The sequence below is a fragment of the Panulirus ornatus genome, chromosome 59 (assembly GCF_036320965.1).
Source record: "Panulirus ornatus isolate Po-2019 chromosome 59, ASM3632096v1, whole genome shotgun sequence".
In the NCBI taxonomy this organism is placed as follows: domain Eukaryota; kingdom Metazoa; phylum Arthropoda; class Malacostraca; order Decapoda; family Palinuridae; genus Panulirus; species Panulirus ornatus.
The window spans coordinates 3,776,848-3,788,870 of record NC_092282.1 but is presented as its reverse complement, the minus strand read 5'-3'; the positions used below and the strand labels follow the sequence as shown (position 1 = coordinate 3,788,870).

The window sequence follows — 12,023 nt, the reverse complement described above, 5'->3', positions numbered from 1 at the left end:
CAGACAGTGCTAACCGAGCAGACTGACATTCTCCCAGCGGACGGTGATAACCTACCAGTTGATGACATTACAGCAGACAATGTTGACTTATAGCAGTGGACACACTATCCCAAGAAACAGCCTCTCACCAGCAGACGATGCCCAGCCTGTGAGGCTTCCTTCCGCTTACACAGTAATCTATAAGTTTACCTTAAGTAAACTCGCGCTGATGTTGACCCATAACTCTTTACACTGGTCTTTTTCATGCTTTCCTTTCTGAAGGCAGGTCGTATATGGTATGAGATAGTTGAGAGAGAGAGAGAGAGAGAGAGAGAGAGAGAGAGAGAGAGAGAGAGAGAGAGAGAGAGAGAGAGAGAGAGAGAGCACTCTTCTCTCCACCATACTCCTGTTTCTGGTAGCTAATGACGTGATCGCCCAAGTTTGTCATTTCCCTCACGAGGTGGACGTAAAACTTATCCTTCTACACAGGTATGGAACTCGTTGCTCCTCTTGTGAGCCTCTCTTGTGTTTCCTCTTTAACACCTCAGACCCATGGAATGTAAGGGAAGGAACGAACTTGTTGGTTCTGAATTGCATGAGTGATTTTTTTGAGGTACATCAGGTAAACATGTGAGGTATTGCAGAACATAGGTTTTCTAGACGGTACATTACTGTTGCGGAGCTTCTCGTTCATGTGCTGACCCGTGGTATTGCATTCATGTCTTTTGCTGGATGCATGTGTGTGTGTGTGTGTGTGTGTGTGTGTGTTAAAAAGATAACTTGCACTTGTAGATGAATGCTGTATATGTATGCCGTTTACATACACATCTCATCTCAGATTCATCCAGAACCTTGAGCTTCCTTGTCTGGTGGATGGCCTGTGAGTGAGATGTATCCCTAAACAAATGTCTGCAGTTTAGGGAGTAGTCGAGTGCATAGGTTCGAATCCTGGTTGCGGCTGTCAGGCCACAGTCACTCCAGCTGTTCATCCTCCCCTAGGGGTTGGTCGATAAAATGGGTAACCTGGCTTAGTCAGGAAGCTCCTTTCCAATGCAATAGATATCATAGTGTGTTATCATGGGGATGGTAAGGTGTGAGAGGCGTAGCACCTTAGGGAGGGTGGAAGGTGTGATACTTCGAGTAAGGTGGGGTGGGCGTGGTACATTGAGGAATGAGGGGACAGCGTTAGCCATGGCGCAGGGACGAGGGATCGCATAGGTAGTTTATATGTGCGATGCTTCAAGAGGATGGTCAGATGTCGGGTACTCGAGGATACGAAGCAGCGTGGTGTCATAACACAGGCTCGAGAAATGATACCAGAAGGGGAGGAATAGCAGAGGTCGTAGGTACCTATGGCTTAGTGTGGTGTCTGAAGGAATCACAGATAAGGCTCAGACGTGGAAAAGGGTACTGGGGGTAAGGGCATGAAACGAGGCGCTGTACCACATGTGAGGTGCCACGGTGAAGGTATACAGCGTGGTACGAGAGGATGGCACGAGGCGTGATACCTCGAGGGTCCCACACGGGTCGTTACAGGAGGCGTGTGAGAGACGTGTGTGTGTGGAGGAAGGCACCGTACCATTGCAGGTGTGACCCTGGCTGAGCGTGACCTCTGACCTAGCGCCAGCTCGAGGAATGGGGGGGGGGGGGACTTGGAAAACGACTGGGAGCGGGGGCCGGGGCGGGGCGGGGCGCCGTGGATTACTTTCCTTTTCGTCAGTACCGACGGAGATGAGTGCCAGCCGACTATATAAGAAGGGCGGTGCCTCTGCCTTCTCATCACACTCGTGTCTTCGGCTCTGCAGGTAAGGTGCTCTCCCTCCCCTACGTCAAGGAGCAGCAAGGTGACCTCTCAGGGCTGCTTCACTTACCCTGCCGCCCCCCTTGTCCCTGGTCTCCGGCCCTTGTCCTCCTCTTCCTCCTCCCTCCCCTCCCCCTCTTCCCCAGCCGTTCTCTAAGGATAGTGTCGTAGACGTGAGTGTCGGGAGGGTCTCGCCTGCAGCGACGGACTTGTGGCACTGTGCTTGTGACCTCACGTGTTGATGCTATTTTGGTGGGCGATCCGCGACCCATGGGCAGACGTCACCTTCCGTACGTCACTGCACACGTCATCGCACGTCACTGCAGAGATCACAGTGCGTCACTAGTGTCTTGCAGCACAGGGCCATGAGAATATTTACTAGGATCATGTGTCATCAAGAGAGAAGGATTCCTGTTGGTGTCGGAAGCTTTACGATCTGGCATCTGTCAGACCAACACAGTGCCGGATATGAGAAGGTGCCGAGGACATGAACGTTTCCTTCAAATGTTTTACTGAAAATCGTTATGACTCCATGCCAATGTCCTGAAGTTGTGAGCTTCTGCTTCGATTAATGGTAACAACAGTTTTTGAGGAATTCTACATTTTGTAAGGAAAGAAAAGCTACAAATCAGTCAGGATAGGACGTGGAACATATGCACTTTTAAGGTGAGCAGGTTCGCCTTCAGAAGGAACAGATGCATCTTCAAGGTGAACAGATGCACACTAAAGCATTTCAGTATGATCCAATCATTCGGTATTCAGTATGACGTCCACTTCCAATCTTACGCCTTACAACAGCTTTAATCTCAATCTGAATCAAAGGAATGGACGATTTTCCAAGCATCGAGAGCAGTGCGAAACATGCCGGGTATGACTGTATGGATCCTCGTAACTAGAGAATGCATACGTACTAATATGTGCGGATTTCTGGGTACAAAAGCTTTTCGGGTGTCTATGTGCTGGATCACAAGGATTCGTCTGTATGATGTGTTGCTTAGGTTCTTTCCTCTATCTCTTCTCCCCTCTTTCTTGCTCCTCTCCTCTCATCTCTCATCTCTCTCTCTCTCTCTCTCTCTCTCTCTCTCTCTCTCTCTCTCTCTCTCTCTCTCTCTCTCTCTCTCTCTCTCTCTCTCTCTCTCTCCTGTTTTATCCTCTCTATAACTCCTCCAGCACCACCTCTTCCATTACTCATATCAACCAGCCCCCCTCCGTATTACATTTTCCATCCTCACCCGTGTTCCTCTTCAGCGTCTGTCGTTGCTGCTGCTTTTTCCTCCATATCCCCCTACTGTTCTCTTGCCGTCGCTACTTCCTCTGTGTTTGTGTGTGTGACCCCTGTGCCTGACCCTGCGTGGTGTCTCTCATGCGAGGAGCGACGACACATTCCCCTCCCCTCCTGATGGCGATGTCTTCCTCTTGCGCAAAACCCAAGTCTTGGATGGGTTATATGGTGGGAGGAACTGATGGGAAGGAGGGCCCGTGGGAGTGCTGGGCGTGGCGGAGAAGATGAGCGGGAGGAGCTGAGTGCCACAGATAGATCCCAGAATACAAAGGTTAAGGTTGAAGAGGTGTTGGTGGTGGAGTAGGAGAGATTGCGGTGGGTTATGGGAGAGAGAGAGACTGTGTGTTAAGGTGAGTGTTGGTGTCACACGCTCGTATGATTACCTGAGAACCAAACAACAGTTATTGTTTTTTCGGTTTTTATTGTGTTATTGCACCGGAGAGAGTGGAGAATGAGCGACCCTTGTTCCTCCACAGTTTTAACGATTTTTTCCCTTTCTTTTCCATTTCCCTGCAGCCACCGACGCACTGCGAATATCCCAACGACCTCTCACTCACACTCTCCCCCGGCGTCCACCTGTATTCCCTCACATACACTCATTTCTCTCCTCACACCCTCTTTAGCTCCACGACGCCACCACCGTCACACGCACACAAACACATCTCCGTAGTACGCTGTTAGCAACACTTTTTATTTCAGCTGTCCATACCTCTACCCTCATCACCATGAATACCTCCCTGCTGGCCATCACCCTCGTCTGCCTCGCCGGCGTCGTATACGCCAGGATGCCCTACGTCTTCAGCTCCGGCTACGAGTACATCACGGGTCAGGTGGTGGAGAGCTTCACGTGTGAGGGCCGCCCTTACGGTTACTACGCCGACGTGGACAACGCCTGCAGAGTCTTCCACATCTGTCTTCCCATCCCTGACGACCTGGGCCAGGTTAGTAGAGAGAGAGAGAGAGAGAGAGAGAGAGAGAGAGAGAGAGAGAGAGAGAGAGAGACGTCTGCCGTCTGTAAGTTTACATACCTTCTGTGTACGACGTATGATCTGTCTGTCCCTTGCGGGGTTTACAGCCCTGAGAATGATGCCATGACTCACCGTGGGAGGATGCGTCTCTCGTAGCGTTATCACCCTCAGTATGTAGCCAAATATGAAGGTTGGTTGGCTGGCTATTTTGGTCTGTAGGCCCACCGGCTGCCAGGGTCATTTAAGGCCATCAGCGTCGAGTTATGAATCACCGATCTAATCATTCTTGAACACGTTCTTCAGGTGTTTAAGACATAGTTCTAAAACTATTACCCCACCTGAGCAATGTAACAAATGAATTCTTCAAGTTAACGTTGCTGTAAATTGGATTTGGTTACGGGAGTCGGAGAGTGGAGTTGTTCCCATGTGAGACGTGACTTAATTGATTTTGGGGCACTAGGCAACATAAGTGATTCTGGCATGCGAGACAACTTAATAGGACGAAATTGCCAGAGTAAGTGGAGGGCGTTGTCTGGCGTTTAATACATGATAACGCTGCTGGTGATTCCCGCTGAACCATTCGTGTTGAAATGTCTCGAAATTCCCGATGTTGAGTAACACATGGACGCATACCTGAGCAGGAATTTGAATTAATGACGGTCTGTTTACTTTCACGTGGGTAGATTAATCGAGACTTGAGAGTACAGAGGAATCAGGGCCTTGACTGTGTGGAAATCCCACCTCAGCAGACGGAGGAGTGGAGATAGGGCCTGGGATGATTGATCACGGAGTCGTGTCCCAGCGGACAACAGTCCAATGTGGATGTTAATGATGCCTCCCCCAACTCTCATTACATCATCTTTTTTCTTTTTGAGGGATACTATGCCTGGTGTTTCTCTTACTTTTTCCATTTTCTGTCTCCTTTTTCTATTCCCTCCAGATGGATTCTCCCTTCCTCGTTTGTGCTCTTAACTAGGCTCAGGGTGACCCAATCTTCTATTCCTCCAAAAGGTCATTCTTGGACCTCTTTTCCAGGTCCTCTCCCTTTAGGGGAGAGGACCTGGGAAAGAGGCCCTGTTCCTGTCCATCTGTATATCCTCCAAACATCACCCTCGCTTCCTGTTTCTATCCTCCCTTTCCATCTGACTTATTTCTCCAACGCCCACGCAACAGCCACACGTGGACTACCATCATATCAAGTAAAAGAAGAGGAGTAACGACAAATGCTACGAGGAATTTCAGTGTCCTCCCTGCATATTGTATCGTAGTTTGACAAAGAAAGACTAACAGACAACATGTTACGGGACGCTGACGTTCCAAGTAATGCATAGATATTGAGGGTGACGGTATGACATGGTCCGGGGGAGAACTTGAGGAGAAGAGGGACTGACAACACCAGCACGATCCTCGATGAAACATTATCGGTACAGCTGCTTCGCACCACCAGAACGCTGCTCCTACTACCCGGCATGCCCGCCCCAGACAACGATGGGTTACCAGAGTTTCACCTTCAACCAATTAAACCCATTTCTTTTACATGGCTGCCCCAGGACTGCGTTAACCCCGAGCGTTAGAGTGGCGAGGGGGCAGGTCTCGGGGTTGACAAGTTACCCCCGTAATTACCTCTCATTACCGCAGGCTGGTGAACCGAACACCCCTCACCTCACGTGCTACTATCAGTCGCTCCACTACCTCCTCCACATCCTCCTCTCCTCACCAAACGGATGGCATTAATCGTGCAGACGAAGAAGTCGCGTTTCATCATAGAGGACGAAGGGAGGAGGCCAATGTGAATGAATGGTTGGGTGTGTGTGTGTGTGTGTGTGTGTGTGTGGAAGCCTCTGGTCTTGACAAGAGAAGACAAGTTAAGCAATTACTGCCGCTGGTTGCTGTGTCTGTCCAGAGGATGTCAACATCGTCTTCCGACTATCTTGCCATTCTTGTTGGTCGCTTTGTATCTTTGATGATGTGCCTTTTCCGTTATTCTTTTCCTCCCTCAGTTTGCGCTCCAAATGACCTACCTGATCAGCTTTCCATTTCCACGAGTTAAAACTTCAGGTCCAGCTGATCTTAGCAACTCATTTTACATCATACCTGCGCCGTGAGGCCCTTTGGTCAATCTGTGGTGTGGGAAACCTTACTGCTTACTCATCCATCTTTTCCTGTAAGCTGAAGCCTGGGGCCACACAGAGGGACCTGAGTCTGTGACAGTAATGGATGACGCTCTGTAACAATAACAGAGAAGTTACCATTTTCTGAAATTCACTGAGATGGTCATTCGTGGCCAGTCTGAGTGGTAGTAGGAAAGGCAGGGTCAAGAGTCTCGGTCACAGCTACTGCAGTAGGGGGTGTTAGTCGAGCGGCGCAAGTACAGACAATGTACAAATGAGAGGATAGCCGGTGAGCTGAGTCACCGTATCCTCAGGAGTGTGTGTGTGGAGGCTTGACTAAACCTGTCGGTTCACAAGCACTGCAGGTGAGTGGCTGGGAGGCGCGTCGAGAGGTCGTAAGGCTCGGGTATTGGCACATAAGGTCGAGTGTGATGTCTGCATCACGACCCGCCGTCGCTGGTGGTGTACGATCAGACACCACAGGTTCGTATACTTTGTCGTCGGATCGAGAACCCAAATCGTAATATTGTTTCGGATGAAGTTAATTAACTGCACTCATGTAGCTGGTCACCCTGTCTCTTAATGTGAGTATTGGGACCTCTTCAGGGACCTAGTAGGTGATACTAGATTTCCTAGATGAAAAAGAAAAGCTTTTTGGATCAAAATTATAGCTGACCTGAGCGGTACATGAAGGCAGTGAGGAGGTTGTAGATATCTTGGAACTAGTAGAGGACTATAGGAATTTGTTCATCCGCCTTCCGCTTCCATCTGATAAGATGTCACTACTTTCATATGAAAATGATGAGGAATCTTTACTACAGAAATTATCTTTAGCTCTGGATCTGAAGGGACTCTTTACCAGGTTACTATGGAATGTTATTGACTTTGTAGATGGTATGCTTTCGCTCACCACGCCAGGTAACCATCTTGCCAGTAGTACTTTTGCTGTGTACTTTTGATCATGTGAAAATCACTTTTGCTCTTAATGAGTTAGCATTTCCTGTAGATTATATAGCCTGTCATCCATAACGGCTGGCGACCTTCACTTGCGATTTTCCATTGTTCACTTTGTACCACAACTGGGAACAGATAGTTATCCGTTTCTCCAGTGACGATGTACTACGGAAGGATAGACAGACTAATCGTCCTTTCCTCCTTAGTATTGTAGGCGTGCTTACCTCTCCATAAACTCTCCCTTTTCCCTCCTTTTCTCTGCATCTCCCGTACTGTCCTGTACGTGTAACTCATCATCAATCACCCCCCACCCACCCAACCCACACTCTTCCCTGTCATCTACATCCTCTCCCTTCCCTCCTGCTTCTAACAACCCCGTTGACCTCCTCCCTAACACCTCCAGGGGCCAAGGCCATGTCACAGGTAACGGGTGATATAACAGCGACAACAGTCAAGGACGGCTGTTGAACGGTGAAGACGCTCGGTGGCCCCCACCAGCCCGTGTGGGAAAGATTCACACGGCGGTGCAAGAGGTCGCACCCACTGTACAGGAGGTCACCCACTGTGTAGGTCACCCACTGTGGTGAGAAGGCACCCCACTGCGACAGTAGGTCACCCACTGAGGAGGCAAGACAATGGGGGAAGGGGACAATTGTGGAGGTGTATCCAGGTGTGGTTCTCAGGTAGGCGGCACAGCAGAAGGCTCGGAACGAGGAACAGGGGGATTAGGAACCTACAATTTATGAGAGGAAGGATTGTGAGGGAGGGGAGAATGGAAACGGAAGGGCGTTGCAGGGCCTGCAGATGCAGAAGGATGTATGGTTGACTCTTGTAAGTAGTGGTGTGTTCCAGGACTGTACTTGTGGTTGCAGGTGGTTCCAGCTGTGGTAGAAGCCGTTACCATCTGGAAACCGATGCCAGACTATGGTAGCGAGGGTTCGTAATGAGGGTCCGTTGCGAGGGTCCGTGGCGTTCGTAGCGAGGGTCTGTAGCGACGTGGTTTTATAGCTTGGGTGTTACCGCCCTTGACCCGCCTCACGCTACCTGTGACACGACCCTCGCTCTCACGGAGCTACATGTGGGTCTTCAAGGCTCTCGCGTGACCTCTAACCTCTCCACCACCATCTCCTCCTCCTTCCTTTCCTACTCCTTCCGAATTTTCTTCTTTATTCCCGTTTTCCTTTAACTCGTCATTCTTCTCTTTATGTCTCTGTTTCTCCTTTTTTTCTTCTTAATTTTCTTATTTTTCTTCTTCCTTTTCTTTTTTTCTCCTCCTCCTCCTCCTCCTCCTCACTTCTGAACCACGCCTTACGTTTCCCACATACGAGGGATCTTCTGGAACATCCTATCACTTCTCAGGTAAACGACGCACTCATGACAAAAGCCTGAGGGCAAGTGGATGGCGACCTGTGTGTGTGTGTGTGTGTGTCAAGGGGAGGGGTAGGGGAAGTTTGGGGTCAAGGGAGGCCACAGGTGTTATAAACCTCTGTGAGAAAAGAAACATGACCTTTGGGGATCGTCTTCCTCTCGTGGTTCTTTTGGAGCGGAATAGTATTTTGTCTTGTGTGTATCAGTATATCTGGATATGTACAGTCTGGACGTTCATATATGTATATATATATATATATATATATATATATATATATATATATATATGAACCACATATTCCAATATGATGATAGCCATACCTAGGGTTCTCCTAACAGAGACATATCATCACAATCCATTACCATATGTGCGACATATGGTAGCGTGGCCGAGCGGTCTAAGGCGCTGGTTTAAGGCACCAGTCTCTTCGGAGGCGTGGGTTCGAATCCCACCGCTGCCAGAGTTTTAAAGGGTGCTTACTTCTAACGCGCGCCCGTGCAAGTGGAGAGGTCAGCAATGCGACCCACCAGGTTTTTTTAACCTCAGTTTGATTTCCAGGACAGGGTAACAGGCGACTCACTGTCACCCTAGCTTTTCATCCTCCACTATCGGGCCCGTAACACTGGAATAGTAATCACGAGTCGCCATGTGATGAATATTCGGATATTCATTGGTGAACAACGGGGCCTCTTCTCTCGTGGGATACACAGGTTCTCCCAACAGATGTTATGGTAACCAAATGTCCTCAAGGATGGTACGACCTGCTTCATGTTTCCAATTTTTCGTCTTCCTCTTCTCTCTCTCTTTTCTTTTTTATTCATTGTATCATCCAACTTTTTATTTTTTTTTTAATCGTGTTCTCCATCTGCCTTTCCTTTAACCCTCCCTCATCCATCATTCTGCTGGCTCTCATTCGGGTGAGCAGGTGTTGATTATGTTTCAACATCTGTTTCTTGTTGTCGGTCAGCACTGAGTTGGGATCGGCAGACGGGATGAAGTTTCTGAGAGTGAAGATGAGTGTGGGAAATAGAGGGGAGATGAAAAGGGTAATGACATACTGGAAGAGGTAAGTAAGGGGTTAAAAAGAGAAATTGAGGAGTGACTGCAGGGTATGGAACAGGAGGCTAATGAAAGAGTGTGGTAGAGGGAACTGATGAGGTGTGGAACAGGAGGCTAATGACAGGGTGTAGTTGAGAAGGCTAATGACAGGTTATGGAAGACAAGGCTTCAGGCCGTGGAACAGGACGCTGATTGCAGGGTGTGGGAGTTTAACTATAGGGTGTGGAACGGCACAAAATACCTAACTAAGCAGAAGGAACGGAACAGAGACTAAATGATTTTGCATGATTCAGACGTTAGAAGTGAGGGAGAGATTTGGAGGGCCAAGGAGAGTGAGTTCATTTGCATATCGTGGCGTGATGTACTGCTCATTACATGGAACGAGGGGAAAGCTAATCACCGTCATCCTTCACAAGGTTCAAGGCGTATCCTTTAGGTGCCGGGGAAGGAGTGTCCGTGGTAGGGTGAATCTTCAATTTTTTGTTTTATATTACACGTGAGTGAAGGAACGTAATCAGCGACACGGGTCATGAGGAATTACATTTATAGGCAGATATAGTCACGACTCGTAAGGAAAGTTCTCTTTTATGGCTTACGACTGTGTACTGAAGTTAGACTTATATACTGTAGTTAAGAGAGTATTACGTTTTCCAGTCGAAGCAGAATACAGAAGCAGTTTGGAACACCAACACCCATCTATACCAAGGTCAGGAATTGGTACCTATTTCTCACTAGTCACGACATGTCTTCCCTGCTGCTTGACGTATGTCCTTGACGATGTTAACCCATAGTAAAGCCAGATGTCATTATACAAATGACTCTGCCTAATTACCCCCCTGAAACACTTACACTGACATCCTGATAGTCGGTCCTACGTGAAGACTACGTGATCACTTGTTCCGCTCCTGCAAGGTACACGTTGATTGTAGCAGCAGCATATGATCTTGGTCCAGACTCTCGCAGCTCCTTTTTTTGTTTACTATTAACATCATTGGTTTTGATTTTCTTGTTTTTTTTTTTAATGCTAAGCTGTCCTGAATACATTTTCCAATTAGTTTTCTGTTTTCTTAATAATGATTATTTTTCCTCTGGTGATAAACGATTAACAGTAGATTTGCGGTTGACTCTCGAGTAGTATGATTTCGTAGCGCTTTTTAAGAACATGTTTTCTTGAAAGTGAAACTTTTTCCAACACTTTATAGCAGGTTATTTTTTTTTTTTTTAATCCAGAATAATTCTTATAAACTTTTATGATGATATGATACGTGTGTTTAGGTGCCGCTCATGATGTTCCACAACGTTCCTGTCTCCTCTTTTGTTCTTCCTGATCATACAGGCCGCCCACTTTATCGAGTCTGATGATTTTCACTTTGATGAAGAGTGGCAGGCATATATGGTCGTCCCTTCCTCTGCCATAGAACAAGCAGGCCTGGAGCTCTACCACGTTTCTCTGTCATCATCTAATTTAATCCCGCCCTGCTCAGATCATCCAGAATGTCTCCTTTACGGAACTTCACATCGTGGAAGCTGCACGTTTCCCCTCCCTCTGTCTACCAGTTTATGAGTGTTCTTAACCTCCCTTCATCCTTCCATCGCAACATGACACATCTTCATCCATCCCGCCCCTCTTCTTCACATTTCTCTGGTAGACCACACAAGCCATCGTCATGCATCAGACCTACATCAACCCATTCCTTCGCGGGACCCTACACGCTCCCCACTGTACCTATTCCCTTCCTATATCTTTTCCTCTCCCTCCCTCCAGATCATCGAGACCGCCCACTTCTCCTTCGTGTGCGGCAACCAGACCATCTTCGACCAGGAGACCCTCACCTGCAACCACCCGGCGTACGCCTTCCCCTGCGAAGAAGCCCCCTCACTCTACGACAGCAGGAACGCCCTCTTCGGCCGCGTCGACGAGCAGTTCTAGGATGCTGCTTCGAGGACCTTAGCATAACATTTGTATCATTATAGATATTAAGGATTCTTTTCTGCAAATAAAGATGTGGTTCAATATTGAACGTTGGAGCTGCTCTGCAAAACAACCTTAACTTTCTAAGCCTTTTTTAAACGTGTTTTTTTATGTGTTTCTGTTACATGAAGATGGTTTTTGAGGTATTGGTCGGGTTCTGGCCAAGTTATGGATTCAGTGAGATGAATTCATAACCCTGGGTTTACGAGACGAGGAGGATGTGTCTATATGCAGCTTGATCGATGGTACCACACCGCAGTTCCGGCTCAGTTTAGATAACTGTGTGTCATTTTTCATTACGTCATAGCCACATCGATAGCCTGTGCAGGATTCCGTTGATACTAAGACGAAGCAGCAAAGACCTCTCGAGCCATGTGATACAGGACACACACGAGAGCCGCCAGTCATTGTATACATCATGGATTCAAGTTTTATCTGACAGAGAGCATTAGCGTCGGCTCGCACAAATGGAGACTCCAGCGTGTGATCAGTGATTCCAAGACAGAATGCAGAAGGAACGATGATGAT

At 48.0% G+C, this 12,023-nt stretch overlaps 1 protein-coding gene and 1 non-coding gene across 2 annotated transcripts; both read left to right on the top strand.

The window, feature by feature from the left end:
* Window positions 1–3,256: 3,256 nt before the first annotated feature.
* On the top strand, window positions 3,257–11,697 carry LOC139767272 (U-scoloptoxin(01)-Cw1a-like). Its single transcript, XM_071696456.1, has 2 exons — window positions 3,257–4,003; window positions 11,289–11,697. The coding sequence occupies exons 1-2, from the start codon at window positions 3,788–3,790 to the stop codon at window positions 11,451–11,453; spliced, it is 381 nt and encodes a 126-aa protein (XP_071552557.1). The 5' UTR covers window positions 3,257–3,787; the 3' UTR covers window positions 11,454–11,697.
* Window positions 8,843–8,924, top strand: TRNAL-AAG (transfer RNA leucine (anticodon AAG)). Its single transcript has one exon. It is a non-coding gene; the product is annotated as a tRNA-Leu (tRNA).
* Window positions 11,698–12,023: the final 326 nt, after the last annotated feature.